The sequence below is a fragment of the Colletes latitarsis genome, chromosome 6, assembly GCF_051014445.1.
Source record: "Colletes latitarsis isolate SP2378_abdomen chromosome 6, iyColLati1, whole genome shotgun sequence".
Classification (NCBI taxonomy): domain Eukaryota; kingdom Metazoa; phylum Arthropoda; class Insecta; order Hymenoptera; family Colletidae; genus Colletes; species Colletes latitarsis.
Genome location: NC_135139.1, coordinates 19748556 through 19767574, shown reverse-complemented (window position 1 = coordinate 19767574; position 19019 = coordinate 19748556). Strand labels below are relative to the sequence as shown.

General features: G+C 40.8%; 2 protein-coding genes across 2 annotated transcripts in view; both read right to left on the bottom strand.

Annotated features, from left to right (window-relative positions):
* Positions 1–3583: 3583 nt before the first annotated feature.
* LOC143342681 (uncharacterized) lies at positions 3584–8112 on the bottom strand. Its single transcript, XM_076766806.1, has 3 exons — positions 7811–8112; positions 6361–6477; positions 3584–4360 (listed from the first exon to the last, which is right to left on the bottom strand). The coding sequence occupies exons 1-3, from the start codon at positions 7872–7874 to the stop codon at positions 4236–4238; spliced, it is 306 nt and encodes a 101-aa protein (XP_076622921.1). The 5' UTR covers positions 7875–8112; the 3' UTR covers positions 3584–4235.
* A 3022-nt stretch (positions 8113–11134) lies between these two features.
* Positions 11135–19019, bottom strand: part of LOC143342605 (discoidin domain-containing receptor 2) — a 194565-nt gene continuing 186680 nt past the window's right edge. Inside the window, exons 13-17 of the mRNA XM_076766687.1 lie at positions 18099–18236; positions 16660–16967; positions 13870–14104; positions 13642–13791; positions 11135–13250 (exon numbers count right to left, since the gene is read on the bottom strand). Of these exons, the coding sequence (XP_076622802.1) occupies positions 13101–13250; positions 13642–13791; positions 13870–14104; positions 16660–16967; positions 18099–18236 (981 nt within the window). The 3' untranslated portion in view covers positions 11135–13100. The remainder of the gene's footprint in view (positions 13251–13641; positions 13792–13869; positions 14105–16659; positions 16968–18098; positions 18237–19019) is intronic.

Below are 19019 nucleotides of genomic sequence, written 5' to 3'. Positions count from 1 at the left end.
CATACAAGGCAGACGAAAAGGTAGAGAGCGAGAAAGGGCGAGGACCACGGGAAAGAAGGGACGACAAATATAGAGCGGCGCAGCGAAGAGGAGGTACAAGCGAGCCCGTAGTGCACTTTATTACATCGAAAGACGGAGAAGAGCCAACCTTCGCTCGGAGAAACAACGACGAACTTTCCGCGCTCGTAATCGGAATCCTTGTTACGACCTCCTTGTAAAACGACCAACCCGGCGACCCTTATCCCGTCTTTGCCCGAGCAAAGACAGGGTCCTGCCATCACCCTTTCGACGTAAATCGTTGGGGCGTTTCCTGCGCTCGCCGCTAGAAATCCTGTCAATCTCTCGATTCATCGATAAGGATCCACAAATAGGGAGACTAAGATTTCGATATGACCAGAGAAATGTCTGTTCCAATATGATCAGAGTAGTTTCGTGCAGAATGTGCTACGATTGGGAAAGTGCACTCGGTACGGTCTGCCTAGAAATAGTAAAGTGGATGGAATTTTAGAAAAATTTTAAAGGAAGTTTGATGGGATCCCGACGCCAGGCTTCAACGAAGGAATTTTAAACCGTCGAACGTGGAGGTGGACGCGTCACGACGTGTGGGTGTAATGATGTTGTGAACATTACGTTTATTTATGGGACAATAAATGCCGAGAAGTATACCGACGTGTTGAGTAATAATTTACTAGAAAGTGCAATTAAATTGTGCACGAACGAGACATATTATTTGCAACGCGGCTCGAGGGAGGCTGCTAAGAAATCGAGAGAGGTTGTTGCACAATGATCCGAAACAATTGGTCGCGCCTTTGGAAGAGAAACGAACGAAAATTTACGGCAACTTTTGCATTTGGACGCAAGAATATTGATTTCCAAATTGTTACGGAACTTTTTATTATTATCGAATACACTCAGATTTTCTTGCATTTTAACAGCCAAAGTTTCCAACGGGGGACGTTGAGGCCAAGATAGAAAATCAATTAAACTTCTCTTTCGAAAATCCAATGGCTGAGCTTGTAGAGCCAGTTCTAACAAGTTTCACAATTTTGCTGGTAAACTCTCGGGCACGAAACAAAATACAGGCGAATTAAACGTAAAAGAAGCTTCTACGGCAAAACTTCCAACGGTATGCCTCGTTTTTATCATATTTACCACTGATTCTCGACACATCAACGACGGGGCACTTTCGTTAAAACATTCCTACACATTACCAGAAAATACTCGTTCCGGTAATGCGTTAATCCCGCAGCTCCTCGAACGATTCCAAAGCTATCGTTCAGTTTACGCTCCGTTTCGTCGAGAAACAAACACCAGTTTACTCGGGGGAGACCGCGTCCAGGAGGAATGATAAAAGAAAAGGGTGCATCGGTGGGCGTCCGAAGAAAGGGCTGAATGTGTGATACGAGAGGGGACAGCGAGCAAGGGCTGGGGGGGGGACGACGGGGAAAGGAGGACGAGAGGAGCCAGAAGAGAAGCACGGTCCGTCGTGAAGTCGCCCGGGGGCTCACGGAGCGTATTGTCTCGCTGGATGCCCGCGGGGCACCGTGTGGATTCCCCCCTCCTCCGTGCCCTCGCCCGTCTCCGGAGCAGCGAGCTGGCGGCGGGCGGGCGAGCGGGGGCGGAGAGGACGCGCACGAAGCTCGCCGCTATCTCCTCTCGTTTCCGTGCCCGCAGCGGAACGACCGTTGCTCCGCCGCATATCGTGGTGGGGTACACCTCCGCGTCTGCCCCCGGGGGCAAGTTCCACACAACGACGGGGGCCGCGGGGACGAAAGGGGCCACCTTCTTCTTCTACGCTGCATGATTCCGCGCCTCCGCCCCCGGGGCTAACCGAAACGGCTCTTACGTGTGTGTATATGTAAGTATACGTACCAACGTACCTGGCATCTGCCTGCAGCGCCCCGGGCAACCTGTACCCCTCCTTCATCATCTTCTTCTTCTTCGTCTTCGCTATCTCGTATTCTTCTTGATAATTCTGTTCTCTTTGCGTTACACGAGGATGCCTATCGGGCTGTCGCAGCCTCTAGCGACCATACGGCAGGGAGGCACGATGAAAACCACGGGATCGCGATAAATCCCTGGATCGTTAAACGGCGACAAATTTTCGTTCTTTCGCGATGAACTTGCCATCGACCATCTGACTTCTCGTCGTTAAAAAATATTTTAATCGTTTGGGCACTTGACTTCGGGAGTATCTTTGGAGATTTAATTTTAAATAACTCGTCAAACGTGTACTATTTAATTTTGTTTACATTCGTATAAGGAAGAAGATTAGATTAGTTTTACGAATGCCTCGTGAATGTAAAAATGTGTCGATTTTAATATATAAGACTTATACCGAGTGTATTTTAATATATGAGACTTATTCGATAACGAGTCGGACTTGTCATTGTACGGCAAGGGGTTAAAATTGAAATACGTTAGGTCGTGAAAAATATTTCCATCGATTGGATAATAAGTATCGGGAATAGAATTATTAATTCTACAATCTATTATATTGCATTCACGAGTACTTTTAACGCGCCATCCAACCGTGGCGGAATTTCCCCGCTTCGAAAGAGCGGCAAGATTGTCTTTTCCGCAGACATTTTGTTTCCGTCGATTTTTGGTCGTACGTGAACGTTTATTTTGTTACTTTTCGGACCGTTCCGTTGCCTCGTCCGTAGCGTTAGCGTGTCTCTATATTTAGTGTCACATGTTCGACGTGTATCGCCGCGGGCAAGGTATCGCTTCTTTTTTTTTCTCCGTTCTTTATTTCCTCCTCGGTCACGGTTTGACGTGGACGTAGATTCATTCCGGCATCAGCATTTAAAGATGCGCGACGTTTTTTCGCGTGTTATCCGTTTGCACGCCAACAGTTTACAACATTAATTCACATCGATGAACGCGTCACTGTCCAGTTTCTTATCTCCCGTTCAGATGGCCGACGATAGGAGCCCCGTGGCGTTACATCCTCTTTTTCTGCAGCCGCGCGATTCTGCTAGTGACCCCCGAGGGCCGACCAACACGGCCCTAAATCTCCTGTGCGTGCGTTCGAGCACTATGAAACGTCCAAGCCTGCATCGCCCCGGGCAACGCGTGCCCCTTCCATCTAATTCTTATTTCTTCCTGCTTCTCTTTATTTTCTTGCGCGTCCTTCCTGTATTTTTCAGCTCGCCTCCGCCTCGCGGTACCGGCCTCTCCGGTTAGGTTGCCTCCACACCAATATTGTTCGTCACTGTTATTCGCCGGGATCAACGTTCAACAACATAATTCACGCTCCCGTAACCCAAATTATACGCTGTCCCTGATGAAAAAAATTAACAGCGACGAACACGGAGGCGTCGCGATATTTTCCGCCACGTGACCGTGTAACGAGGCTCTTTTAACGTTATTTACGCGAAACGATATTTCTCGTAAACGATTAATCGACCCCTTCGCGGGCGAGCAGCATAAACAGGCCTGATTTTTTACTATTACGTTTAAAAATTATTTCTACGGTAAATAATTACGGTAACTATTTCATTGTAAAATCATTTGCAAATTATGCAATAATTGCTGGCTTTCCAATCGGGCCAGAAGGTCGAGTAGTAAATCTCAACAGCTGAGCACGCATATTTTATTGGAAATACATATTCACCTGGTGATCGTATATCTATTACGAAGATGAGCTTCTTCGCGAATTGTGCGCGCGAATAACCTAATTTTATATGGAACTTAATACCCAAAGATTTATTTCTAATAAAGTTGCAGCGCCTGTGTCTCGAGGATTCGTAAAGTCACTCGAATTTTTGATGTTTGGTGGAAAGGGGCTGAGGAAAAATTTTCCAATTTTACAAGAAATATAGAAACTCTTAGTTACGGTGAAAGATCGAATTGAAATTATTATAAAATTATTTTCTTCGTAACAGTACCGATGATTCGAAGTAATAACTTTCGCGAAGTATATTAAGGACTCGTAATTTTGGCTGGGGCCCCTTCTACCAATCATCGAGGAAATAACGTTTACGTTTGCGCTATTTATCGTCGAAGAGTCCCACATTCGTGACGGGTCCCTCGTGCCACGGCAATTCACTCGCGGCGTATTCGATTTTTCATTCGTCCGCCGAGGCATGTACCGTTGTAATTGTAAAACCAATTAAATCGCTTTTCTACCGCGCTACCAACAGATGCAGCGTGACTCTGCACCCGTCGCGCGAAACTAATCGCTTATATTAAAGTTACGATTTCACGGGGGAACGGCTTCCCCAGTTTTCTTAAACCAACGTGCAACAGACTTTGCCGTCGGGACAGTCCACGGCGCTGTTCTGCAAGTTTTGGTGACAGGAGTCCATGCATTCGCCCCCAAAATGGCGGCAGTGCGTTCTGTGCTCCGCTTTCACTGCGAACAGAAGTCGAGGATTTCGAGATGTTTAAAAATAATTATCGATGCAGAATAAAATACGGTGGAGCCTTAAAAAATTAAAACAATCGTTCCTCGCGAACTACGCCACGTTAAATAGCGCTTCGAAGCATTTTTAAAAAATTTTTTCCATCCCCGAAACGGGCAGATTAAGTCCTTAAAGTGGGATTACCGATTTCAGTGTTAATCTTGATAAAAAAAGGAGAGAAAATTTTTGTTATTTGCCCAGCCATCGAGGCGTGGAATTTCTGGTTGGACTGTCGAGTGGGACGCAGGCCAGGCGACATGTCTCGTGAAAGTGTGGACGATGACGCCATGAATTGACTCGTCAACCGTTCGTTCGAAATTCACGCCGCGCAAAAGTGAATCTCGAGAATGGCCGATTTGGCACAGTGGAAATTATGGCGTTGCGTGTGTACCAGGTACCGGGGAGCGTGAAATTGCTATATCCAGTGGTAACGCACGGTTACGTTATCGTCACTGCCGCGTAATTACCATCGATCTCGTGTACTTTGCGTCGTGACACGAATAAACGAAAGCGTGACGTTTCGACGCGTATCGGACGATCAATGACGGACGGCCGCGTAAACGGCGAGAAAGAATAATAAAATTATACGCGAAACTGAATTATCGGCCATTCGAGCCCCGAGCGGAGCGTCCCGATGTTCGTGGTTCCCGCGAAAACGCATCGAAAACGTGGAATTAAATTGTTTCCTGCCTCCTTTTGTTTTTTTTTTTAAACAATGTTTTAAAATATGTCTAATCGAGACGAACGAAACCCCCATTATCTAGAAAATTCTGGTAGCGTGGTACTTAATTTTTAGACGAAATTAAAAAATTTCAAATTATACTAAAAAAATTATATTTAGTTTCAGGGGTTAATTACAATCATTTTTAGTCATTACACATACCCCCGAAATCCTACGCATTTTCGAGAAAAAAATTCCTTACTGAAAATCTAATTGGGTGCCCAAATTTTTCGAAGAAAAAAAAAAATTTCAAATCGTTTTGGAAAAATTATTATCGGTTGCAGGGGTCAATTACAATAATTTTTGGTGAATAGACATACCCCCGAAATCTTGCGCATTTTCGAGAAAAAAATTCGAGAATATGTGAAATTTTTCGACGAAATTAAAATATTTCAAATCGTTCTGAAAAAAATATTGTTAGCTGTGGGGGTCAATTACAATCATTTTTGGTGAATAGACATACCCCCGAAATCTTGCGCATTTTCGAGAAAAAAATTCAATCCTGGTGGAACTTTAAACGTTAATAACTTTTTAACGAAGTCTCCATCAACAAATTTGTATTCTTTATTTTGGTCTTATTTTGGCCTCTAGAATTAAAATTTTTCCCAGGGATGGCCGAACACTCTGTATTTATGAAATTTGGGAGAAATATTGCTCGAGGTATGTGCTTTAGGAAAAATTACCAAATACCATTTCAGTATTCAATTTTTAATAATCAGTATAGCCTGGAGATAGATCGACTGTCAGTCGTTGATAACAAAGAGTAGCTAATTTTTCTAATACACTTATGCCTTGATCTTTCGAATTACCATAACCAGTTGCTTCTGGTATCGTTTAACCTTTCATTCTTAGAATTAAAGAGTTCCTACGAAACGTGCAGTGCCGCCTACTTTCTTAACGCTTTCCCCGAGCGTCTACCGTTGGAACAAAAAGTGTCAGGCTACTGCAACTTTCGTTTTTTTAATTCCATTTTTATACGATCTTAACCACGTACAAGTCCTGGCCCAGTAGATAAAAATGCTAAACGCGAGTTTGAGATTTACAAAAATCAGCGATTATTTATCGAGCACCATTCTAAGAATAGACGTGAATCGCAATGATCACGGTTTCTCGGTAGTTGCAGCCGCAATATCGTTATTCTTGAACGCGTTATGACCAAGTTCAACTGCACTTTGATTCTGCGATGGCTATTTCGTTTACGAGCTGCTCCGAAACGTTAAGCGAACATACCTACGCTGCAGCACGTGTCAGTCGTTTGTGGACACGTTCCACCAACCAGCAAATAGTCGCACAATTTAGAATCGAGACAATTCTCCAAGGGGCACACGCTGTTTCCAGCTGCATACTCTGAAACACACATTTTTAACGTGAATGATACTTCAAAGGTCTTCTTTGCAACCTCAAACAACAATTACATCATTTTTCATACACCGTATAGGTCCCTAAATTGTCTTTGTCATTTAATTAATTCGTTCCTCCTTTACAGTTTGTTTATTATATCTTTCGTTTCCAAATACGTTCGATTTCCTCTCTTTTCTCAGAATTAAAATTACGGTAATTTTTGGCATTGAAACAATTATTGCTCGCGTAAGACTGCAAATTAAATTGTCGTTATCGTTTGATTGTATAGATGCGTATATTAATCAGCTAATTTATCGCCTCTTTCCATTTAATATTATTGTACCTTTTATGTTATGATTACGACAAGCAAAAGCTTACGGTAATTTATATATTATTGGATTCGTAGTAAAACGAATTTATGGATCTTTAATTCCGTTGTTAAATCGTGCAGACGCGTATATTAATATATTAATTTATCCTTTCCTTTCCGCGCGGTTTTTATATCGAGCCGGGGTCACTCGACCGAGCGAAACGACGCGAACGTAAAAAGAAAGGGTTGAGGCGAGCTGGTTCGGGGCGCATGTTTCAATTTACCACGAACGCTCTTGTGTTGCGGTAAAGAAAGCCATTCGCTCTTCGTGCGATCAAAGAGTAACCCGTAGCTATTTTCGGTTCTCCATGCGACCTCGTCGTGAAATCCATAATCGAAGTTAAACACCGAACAACAAAGATCGGGGAGCCTAACGCGGTAAAGCAATCTGCCAGCGGAAAATACCGACGGAACATTTTTCGTCAAGATTTCAATAAGTCTTTCGAAACGATCTTCCCTCAAAAATAAAATCAGTGCCTCATACTTTAAAATCAAATCTAATCAAACAAATTCACTAAAAATATTTTTCGTCAAGATTTCAATTCGTCTTTCGAAACGATATTCCTTTAAAAATAAAATCAGTGCCTCATACTTTAAAATCAATCTAATCGACTTTATTGACTGTTTTCAAACGAATTCACTAAAAATATTCGTATGTTTGTCTACAGAGAAAGGAAATGATATTATAATTGGAATCAGAGAGGAAAGATAATAAATTAGAAAACAAAATCAAAGTAAACTTGTAGAAAAGAGCCAAACTCGAATAAATAGAATTGAGAACTCCTGTCCATCCCAAAAAATATAATGAAACTAAGGAAGGTAAATTAATATGTTAATACGAGCTCCTGCACGAACGATAAAATCAAATTCCTCGTCGAAAAGTTGTTCGAGATACTGTTTATCGACTGTTTCGATTCAAAGGCGGGACGTAGAGTTTCAGAGCGAGATGTTAGATCGTTTATTTCTTACCGGTGGAGAGCAGAAGGGTGGACACGAGGACGAGGAGGACCATGGTCGGGCAGCACTTCTTCATGTTGTCGCTGACGTTCGAGGTGCGCGTGTCTCTTTAACAGTCGACGATTCAATGGTTTCACTTTCCCGGCTCTGGCATTATATAAACGTAAGCGACCAGCGTTACGCGACACGCACACTCGCGTGATACCAACACTGTCACACGCTCGTGGCCGTTTTGTCGTCGTGCATTTCATTATCTCGGGAACCAATGTACGGAACACATTGTTGGTTCCGTCTTCGAGCTGCTCGATCGATCCGCCCGGTGATTTCCTGAGCCAACGCGCGCTTTTGTGCTTCCCCTTTCGAAGCGATCGCCTACGTTACTTATCAATCGTGTTTACGACCTTGCGTCATCGAACTGTTTTCGTAATCTCTCGTTTAAAAAGTCATTTTATTCCTGGAAACTTCGAACGAGTTGTTTCGCCAATTCGAACGACTAAGAGTAAATAAAGTTTCCCCAGAGTTTTTTATTGCCAGTCGAAATAAATTCATTTAATTAAAAACCATGAGGTACTTGTACAAATAAGCAATTTTTCGAGCGTTCGAATACTTCGACTCGAAGAAAAGAAATATATTAAAAATATGAATGATATTAAATCCGATATAAAAGTTTCTCCATCGTGTTTTTGGATGATAATTAAATGAAAGAATCGAGGAAGAGTTTCTTTCGAATCCCTTGTCACGGACAGAAGCAATTTAGGGGAGAAAAAGGTTACAGGGTTTTTGAATCGTTTCTTAAAATTTTATTCCATCGCCGTGGGGTGAAATCGAAGTGATTCCAGTTCACGCCTCACGGGGTCCTTTCTGCCAGCCTCCCCCTATAAAATCGCCATCAATTTTCTGGCCGTGTCTCTATGATCGAATCGGATCCATGCACTTCGCCGGAGAAAGATTAATGAGCTTCCTCTCGGCGCGAAGCAATGTTATCCGAATTGTGCCGATAAAAGGTTTACCGGTGATTTATGAGCGTTCCGTGGTTTTAATGGAACTACCTCCGCGGAGTCGTTCATGCCTGGCCAAGGAACGATTGTTCTGGCAACCTTTTAAGATATCGACTCCGTGAGAGTCGCTGGAACACGGAATTTTGCTTTAAACACGCCACTTTGCGGCCACTGAGTAGCTGCTTCTCCGTATCGTCGTTCAGATATGCATTTAAGTGACTCGGGCCGTTCGATGATTCAACCTCGTCATCTTCGATTGCTTACCATAAGCGTCCATCGAAGGCGTCCTCCATATTTCTTCGAACTCGCGTTAACAGTTCTCCCGCGGTGTGATTCGACGCGCAATCAACGAGGTAATCGTTCTTTCTGGGTCAATCGATTTTTCTTCTTTTTACGTTCCCCGTAAGCGGTATTTATATATCGACGTCGCCGGTCCTCGGTGTAAACGATATTATATTTGGACACTGGCGAGGGCCAGATATAATTTATTCTTTGACGATACCGATAATTATGAAATTTACGTACATTTACTGGTCTCGACAGGGCAAACAAAATTATTCTGGTCGACGAGATGGGACTTATAGCTTCTCAAATATTCCTTTTGTAATATATTTTGTAATAAAGTAAAGAATTGCAGACGTCTACCAAATTCTAAGAAGCAATTAACTATTTTTAATATTTCAAGTCTCACGTCAGAGAAGTGTATACAGAGTGTTCGATCAACTCTGGGAAAAATTCTAATGGGGGATTCTAGAGGCCAAAATAAGATGAAAATCAAGAATACTAATTTGTTGATGGAGGCTTCGTTAAAAAGTTATAAGAAACATTTCCGGCCACACAGTATATTTTCGGTAAAGAATTTTTTTCTCGAAAGTACGTAGGATTTCGGGGTTATGTCTATTCAACAAAAATGATTGTAATTGACCCCCACAGCTAACAATATTTTTTTCAGAACGATTTGAAATATTTTAATTTCGTCAAAAAATTTCACATCTTCTCGAATTTTTTTCTCGAAAATGCGTAGGATTTCGGGGGTATGTGTAATGACCAAAAATGATGGTAATTGACCCTCATAGCTAACAATATTTTTTTCAGAACGATTTGAAATATTTTAATTTCGTCGAAAAATTTCACACCTTCTCGAATTTTTTTCTCGAAAATGCGCAAGATTTCGGGGGTATGTCTATTCACCAAAAATGATTGTAATTGACCCCCACAGCTAATAATATTTTTTTCAGAACGATTTGAAATATTTTAATTTCGTCGAAAAATTTCACATCTTCTCGAATTTTTTTCTCGAAAATGCGCAAGATTTCGGGGGTATGTCTATTCACCAAAAATGATTGTAATTGACCCTCACAGCTAACAATATTTTTTTCAGAACGATTTGAAATATTTTAATTTCGACGAAAAATTTCACACCTTCTCGAATTTTTTTCTCGAAAATGCGCAAGATTTCGGGGGTATTTCTATTCACCAAAAATGATTGTAATTGACCCTCATAGCTAACAATATTTTTTTCAGAACGATTTGAAATATTTTAATTTCGTCGAAAAAATTCACTCCTTCTCGAATTTTTTTCTAGAAAATGCGCAAGATTTCGGGGGTATGTCTATTCACCAAAAATGGTTGTAATTGACCCCCACAGCTAACAATATTTTTTTAAGAACAATTTGAAATATTTTAATTTCGTCGAAAAATTTCACACCTTCTCGAATTTTTTTCTCGAAAATGCGCAAGATTTCGGAGGTATGTCTATTCACCAAAACTGATTGAAATTGACCCCCGCAACCGAAAATAATTTTTCCAAAACGATTTGAAATTTTTGAATTTAATTGTTAATAACTTTTTAACGAAGCCTCCATCAACAAATTGGTATTCTTGGTTTTCGTCTTATTTTGGCCTCTAGAATTGAAATTTTTCCCAGGGGTGGCCGAACACCCTGTATAATCACAAGTAACTTCAGAAGCATAAATTGTTTAGTAATTGTTCATATTTTTACTTACTGTTTTCGTTCCGTTGCTTGCAGCTTCTTGGAAATTACTCTGAACCTTGAGTCGAAACGTGTGGTCTAAAAAAATTTATAAGACATGCTCTAAAATCGACTCTATTTTAGGTTACCGATTCTAAGGTGCAACCGGTTGAACCACCATTTGCTCTAATTAGCTGTTCACCCGTTCCAACGAAACGATAACGGATAGAGGTTTGTTTCCGCGTTATTTTGATTGTTTATCGCCATAATTATGCTCGTTTGAGAGTCCAATTACCGTTCGTTCAGTTTCGTTTGTGGAACGAGGTGGTCGAACGAAGAAGAACGGAAAGAATGAAGTAGCCACAGTCAGAAAGGAATACTCGGTACTTTATTATTAATCATTTGAACGTATACTTGAATCCATCTTAAGAATTACAGAAAGGGTGCGTGCAGAGGGGAACGTTTGAACGTCTGACTCTGTTTTGGCACTTTACCAACAGCGAACTCTAAACGCGTTTTCCCTTTTTCCCTTCGACCAGCAGGCCTGGGATAGGTCCATCGACCAGAATCAGCAAAATTTTATTTTTCGAACAAGAAATAACAATTTTCGATCCGCTCGTAATCTAGCTCTCCTTCATATTTCATTCGTAAATCAGACTTTTACTTTTTTACCTATGGTAAATTTCGAAAATGCATCTCATTATTAAATTTTAATAATTTCAGTAATACGTAGATTGTGAAACGTAACGTCTCTATCATGGTATAATTCCTTTAACATTACTTAAAATATTGCTCTATGCACAGAGACATTTGCAATTTCCAAGATTCAAGGAAAAAACTACCCCTATCGAGTTAGTTGTCAGCTTGAACCACATTAATTTAATATACCATAAACGTTGTACTCGATACGTTCGTGAAAATATTATTTTCGTTAAACAATTCGTATCCTTGCGTAGAATAATACTAAAACGACGCGTGTCAAAGTATCGTAATCAAATAAATATCCAATCCAGGCTAGTTTACGAACGAATTAACTATTCGTTATTCGCGAATAAAATTTGCCAAATTTCGTCAATGGCCACGGGTGCTGTTGAATCGACCGCGTCCGTCGACAAAGTTGGTTTCGCATCGTCGCGTTCAAACGTTCGTTCGCGGCTTTTTTTTTGTTTGGAAATTCGAGTTACGGCGCATCCTAAAACGTTTAATCGTTTCCTCTCGAAGCGTGACAGTCGCTACGTCTCCGTGAATCGCCCGCCTCTGCCATTAATCGTAGATCAAAGAAGGAGCGTGGATATGCGTCGCGTTCCCGCGAATCAACAGACTTACAAGTTCGGGTCTCGTGTCTACCGCCCGCTAAAGATAGTGAGATCTCTTCGTTTTTTATTTATTTTTTTATCTTTTCGAACGGAAAGGAATACAATGGAACGATATAAGTACTTTGCTACCAGACGTGGCATCGAATGTACACGAGTGAGTCGAAATTTATCGTCCAGGGCCGATGGTCGACGCTCGATCTCGAGCGAGACTCGATCCCATCGTATCGATCGAACGCATATTAACGAAACTCATCCGTAAATCAACTTCAAATACGATTCGAGGTCGCGCGAATTATTCCGTCGTGCCGCGCGAAGTTGTCCGGTTTTCGCAGATCGACACGGGAAACACGCACGTTTCGAATAACGAAAGGCAACTAGGGCACACCGTACGAAGCTTTACGAACCTATCGTCTAGATTTCCATCTCACAGAAGTATGAATAAAAGAACAAATTATAATTTTCGCCAGTACGAACGAACAACGTCGCGCGGAACGACGGGACGCTTCGAACCGTGGATCGACTCTCAGTCGGAGGATCGTGCCTCTTTCAAAGCGACGATCGCCTCCGAGAACCACCCTGCGTTCGCCTATCATCGATATCTAGAGTTCGTATGTACAATTGGATAGACTTATCGGTGCTTAGCATCGTAGCGTACGCGTAAACGGTGTCCAGAATACTGTACATACACGATATAGCACTCTCGTAGGAATCCGAAGAACTGACTAGAAACCACGATAAATCGTCTCGAGTTCTCCGGTGGTTGGTGGTGTCCCGTTTCGTTTCCGTTTTCGTCCTTCGTCGTCGTTGGACAGAACATGGCCGCGGCACTTCTCTCTCTCTCGATCCTCTCCGATCGAAAGCAACTCGAATCGCGACTCGCGTCCAACGCGTTGCACACTAAAAGCTAACGATTGTACACTTCCGAAGGTTTCGACTCGACAGATCCTCGACAACCTCGACGCTCGTCGTCGGCTAATGGAGATACGTCCTTTATTATCACAGTTAACTGGGATCGTTTATGCACCGGGTCGGTAGTCCGCGATCATGTTTTTCAGGAACGTGTAAATGTCTTTGAACGTGGGTCTCGAGGTCTCGTCCCTTCGCCAGCACGAGCACATCATTCTGTAAACCTCCTCGGGGCACATCGTCGGTCGCGGCAAGTATATCTGAAAACGGGAACGCTCTTCAGTCGAACTCGCCGTCGGCCATATTGGATCTTAAGAGAATAGAACTAATTCTAACAGAAGCGACTGGCTACTCGAATACAATTTTCCCCATTGAAATTTATAAACGTTAGTAATTCACAATTTCTTCGTTTGTTTTGTTAATTCGTGTTACTATACGTAAACTTTAGATCGAGTCGTGGAGTATACTATCTCCATAGCGATGCCATTGGAGTTCAAAGGGTTAACTGTTCCGAGACCCTCGACTATTCTCTGTTTTATTATTTTATAATTATTAATTCTCAAGTTGATACGCGGAGGGAAATAAATTTTGATTCGTGAGTCAAGTATGTATTAAGAGAAACTTTTGTCTTTCAAACGCTGAAGTGAATACCTGCAACTCAGCTCCATAGTACATATGCTCGGCGTTCTGTATGACTTGATCGTTGGTCAGATGTTGGAACGGCTTCTCCCTGGCGAGGCTCATCACCTCCCAGAGCGTGACAGCGAAGGACCAAACGCTGCTCGAGCAAGTGTACCTGTCCTGGAATTGAAACGGGACCGTCGAACGTTCGTTAAAGCAGAGAATCACGTTACGATTCGCGAGATCGTTTAGCCTTACCAGCAGAATGCTTTCCCACGGCAACCATCTGATCGGCGCCGGCGGTCTGCCGCCTATGTCACTGTAATCCTTCTTGTAAAGGTCACTGCACATCGCTATGTCGGTCACTTTCACGGTGTAAGAGCGGCCCACTAGACAGTTTCTGGCTGCCAGGTCCTTGTGCACCAGATTCTTCGACTCGAGGAACCTCATGCCCGATGCTATCTGCGTCCCCATGTACAACAGGCAGCTTTGACTGGCAACACACAATACTTCGTTTCAGCGTTTCGACGTTAACTAATCGAGTCGCTCGTCCATCTTCCGAGAACAACTTTGTTTTGATATTCATCAACGTCGATACGTGCAACGTACAGCGTGGCTCATAACAGTGAGCCCCTTCTTTTCGTTAATGGGCGATTATCAATTAAATTATACGAACGAAGTAGTCTCCTTACAGTCATACGTGAATTATTCATGACGGTGCTTCGTTCCGTTTCAGCAGAATAGCCACACTCGAACTATTTTATACAGTACTGAATTTTTTTCTCGAAAATACGCAGGATTTCGGGGGTATGTCTATTCACCAAAAATGATTGTAATTGACCCCCCTAGCAAAAAATAATTTTTTTAGAACGATTTGAAATGTTTTAATTTTGTCGAAAAATTTATTCACTTATTGAATTTTTTTCTAGAAACTGGTTGGGAATTCGTGGGTATGTCCATTCACCAAAAATGATTGTAATTGACTCTCGTAACCGAAAAGAATTTTTTTAGAACAATTCGAAATTTTTTTTTTTCGTCGTAAAATTTCACATCTTCTCGAATTTTTTTCTAGAAAGTGGGTAGGATTTCGAGGGTATGTCTATTGACCGAAAATGATTGTAATTGATCCCACCAACTAGAAATAATTTTTTTAGAACGACTTGAAATGTTTTAATTTTGTCGAAAAATTTATTCACTTATTGAATTTTTTTCTAGAAACTGGTTAGGAATTCGTGGGTATGTTCATTCACCAAAAATGATTATAATTGACCCCCGTAACCGAAAAGAATTTTTTTAGAACGATTCGAAATTTTTTTTTCGTCGTAAAATTTCACATCTTCTCGAATTTTTTTCTAGAAAGTGGGTAGGATTTCGAGGGTATGTCTATTGACCGAAAATGATTGTAATTGACCCCACCAACTAGAAATAATTTTTTTAGAACGATTTGAAATGTTTTAATTTTGTCGAAAAATTTATTCACTTATTGAATTTTTTTCTAGAAACTGGTTGGGAATTCGTGGGTATGTCCATTCACCAAAAATGATTATAATTGACCCCCCTAACTAAAAATAATTTTTTTAGAACGATTCGAAATTTTTTTTTTCGTCGTAAAATTTCACATCTTCTCGAATTTTTTTCTAGAAAGTGGGTAGGATTTCGAGGGTATGTCTATTGACCGAAAATGATTGTAATTGACCCCACCAACTAGAAATAATTTTTTTAGAACGACTTGAAATGTTTTAATTTTGTCGAAAAATTTATTCACTTATTGAATTTTTTTCTAGAAACTGGTTAGGAATTCGTGGGTATGTTCATTCACCAAAAATGATTATAATTGACCCCCGTAACTGAAAAGAATTTTTTTAGAACGATTCGAAATTTTTTTTTTTCGTCGTAAAATTTCACTTCTCGAATTTTTTTCTAGAAAGTGGGTAGGATTTCGAGGGTGTGTGTAATGACCAAAAATGATTGCAATTAACCCCCGCAACTGAAAATAATTTTTCCAGAACGATTTGAAATTTTTGAATTTAATTGTTAATATCTTTTTAACGAAGCCTCAGTCAAGAAATTTATATTCTTGATTTTCGTCTTATTTTGGCCTCTAGAATCTCCCATTAAAATTTTTCCCAGAGATGGCCGACTACTCTGTACATCGAGGTCTGAATCTGTTGAATTTGTATTTTTTGGGACCATTGAATCTTGCAAAATATTTGTGATATCCAAGAATAATATAATGATTGCAAATTCGTATACAAGATTATTTTATAGCCTATCACTGATGCAGGTATATGTTATTAAACACTCTGTACCTTTCTTTGTGTATCCACGAACACGAATTTATTACCGATAGCGTGTAATAGAAGGTATTAATTAAACGCGACGTCACTGATTTATAAGTTCCGTCCAACTGTGATCGATGGAATGGAATTTCATAATGAAATTTATATTATTGAATATCGATGTCTCGCATAAAAACATTGAATTTCAGGCGTTAAGACGACGAAAAAAGACGGAAAATAATTTTATTAACTTCCCTCTAATAAGATCGATCAAATTATTCCCTATCCTTCGTTTCGATATCCCCACGATCTTGTTTGATAATAATAATTCACAGTATTAAACGTTAATCGTATAATTGGGGAGGTTTAGTCTTTACTTTCAGTATAATAACGCTGGGAATCGTAATCGTGTAATCGTATTAGGACCGTATAACGAGTCTCTGATACTAATGGCGTTAATTCTTTGCTGCACGGTGCTTAGCGCGATCACCCAGAAAATTTATCGGTAATTTATGATATATCACATAATTCATAAGTCCACTAAATATTACTCGTAACCTCGTTAAAAAAGTGTGCACCGTAAACGTTGCAATTCATATTTTCATCTTCGATTAAAATTTACCAAAATTTGCTCGATCGAAGGCTAGCGTAAATCGCCCATAAGTGAATGTTGGAGAGATTGCGATGCCATTTCGTAACGCTCGTAAACGCGGTTAGATTGTCCGGTGTATCGTTTTAGGATCTCTGTCATAAGCAGCCGGGACCTCACCTAAGGGCTTTCAGATTGCAGCTTGGCCTAAGCGTTCCCGTAAGTGGCACGCTGTACTGAAGATAATGGGCCAGATCACCGAGTTCCGTGTACTCGATGATCGTCCAGGGCACAGGCTCCACCGTGCACACTCCCAAGACCCGAGCCACGTTTGGATCGGACAAACAGGACAGAAATCGAACTTCTCGCATCTGATCCGACCCGCTGCCTGCCCGGATGTCGTTGGCGCAGGCTGGTACCCGAGCCACCACCAATCGCGGCGCGTCGTGCACCGTGTCTTCCAATCCGACAGTTTCGCAAACTATCGCCTGCGAACGAGAAAAACGGGTTATCGGGATCGAAACGTTCGTTTCTAGGTCAGGGGATCGAAATTCGGTTCTCCGTCGTATTTTTCGTGGGACTCCATTTTGGTATCGTTCAAGGATTAAGAGTGGAGGATGAAACGCACAGTTCCTGAGGATTCGAGTATCGTTTCGAACAATTTAATATGCACTGAACGATCTAGTATATAGTATAGTTTGAGCAGTAGAATATATGATAAAGAATAGGAAGATTCTAATGATACGATATTCACGTAGAATAATTTTAACAAAAAGTGCACGTGAAATACGCGTACCATCGATATAAACTTGCAAAGTAGAAGATTCATATTTCCAGCAATACGTGCTCGTTCCCATAAATCTGATATTCAATCTTTAATAATTTTATCCCGATTTCTATCTCGCGTTTTCTGTTTACTAACGTTCGAGTCCCAAACACTCGTGTCGATCAGCATCGATCGTTGACCACACGGTTTCACGCTGTGCAGAGTTTTCGACGATCGTCGAATCGACGAATCCCCGAAGTACGTATATCGATACGGAAATCTGCATCCGTGTACACATATTATCCGCGCGTAATGTACAGAGTAAATGCATTATCTCCCGAACCTCGTTGTCGTTTCTCTTCGATGTCCCGAGCGCAAAGTTTCCGTGTAGTTTGTAGACGTTCGTGTTATGGTGTATCGTCGAGTCGTAATAGTACCGCGTTACAACGCCGCTGATATCGATTATCGGATGGCGAAGCTCACCGTGGCAACGATCAATTCCGCGTTATTCCAGTATTGCTAATGGATCTTTACTAGAATATTTTACTTTTCGAAATTTGCTTCTTTTATCGTAGATAGGACATCCAAAGCCCTCTGAGCAAGAATTACTGAGTTATTAATTTAATATAATAGTTAATTATATTCATATTCATATAAAATTTTTAGATGAAATATTTCTTCTTGTATCGAAACGATTAACTCGGGATAGAATGGGTTAACGGTACGAATGGGAACGGAGAATCGAGTTTCGTCATCGTCCACATTGCCGAGTCAGTCACGCGTGCACGATCGTGGCTGTGCATCTGCGTGCACGTAGCAAAGTGCATTGTTTCCCAATCGGTTTTATCCGTACCTCGCCGATACTCCTCGAGCCAAGTTTCTCTGTCGTACGCAGGCACTGTCGCGGTATATTGGTGGGCTCTATTTCCTTGCACTTGTACGGTTTGTTCATGCTGGGCGCGATGTTCCAACTGACGACAGGCGCCGGTATCTGTAAACGAAATAATTACTTTAATCGGATGCAATGATTACAGTGGTCGAATTATTATATTAAACACTTTCTGTAACTCCTAATCGTTGAACTAGGCACTGCAAATAAACAGTATTTTAATATTTTAATATGGCTGTGTTTATTGAAAATCAAAAACGAATTTTTAAGAAAAATCGACAGGGAGTAGGTGCAGAAATTTTTCGACAAAAATAAAAAATGTCAAATCGTTCTAAAAAAATTATTTTTAGCTAGGAGGGTCAATTATAATCATTTTTGGTGAATGGACATACCCCCGAAATTCTAACCAGTTTCTAGAAAAAAATTCGAGAAGGTGTGAAATTTTTCGACGAAATTAAAATATTTCAAATCGTTCTAAAAAAATTATTTTTAGCTAGGAGGGATAAGTACAATCATTTTCGGTCAATAGACATACCCTCGAAATCCTATGCACTTTCGAGAAAAAAATTCCAGTAGATGCCTAAATTTTTCGGCAAAAATAAAAAATTTCAAATCGTTCTAAAAAAATTATTTTTAGCTAGGAGGGTCAATTATAATCATTTTTGGTGAATGGACATACCCATGAATTCCTAACCAGTTTCTAGAAAAAAATTCAATCTGAATAAATTTTTCGGCAAAATTAAAACATTTCAAATCGTTCTAAAAAAATTATTTTTAGCTAGGAGGGTCAATTATAATCATTTTTGGTGAATGGACATACCCTCGAATTCCTAACCAGTTTCTAGAAAAAAATTCGAGAAGGTGTGAAATTTTTCGACGAAATTA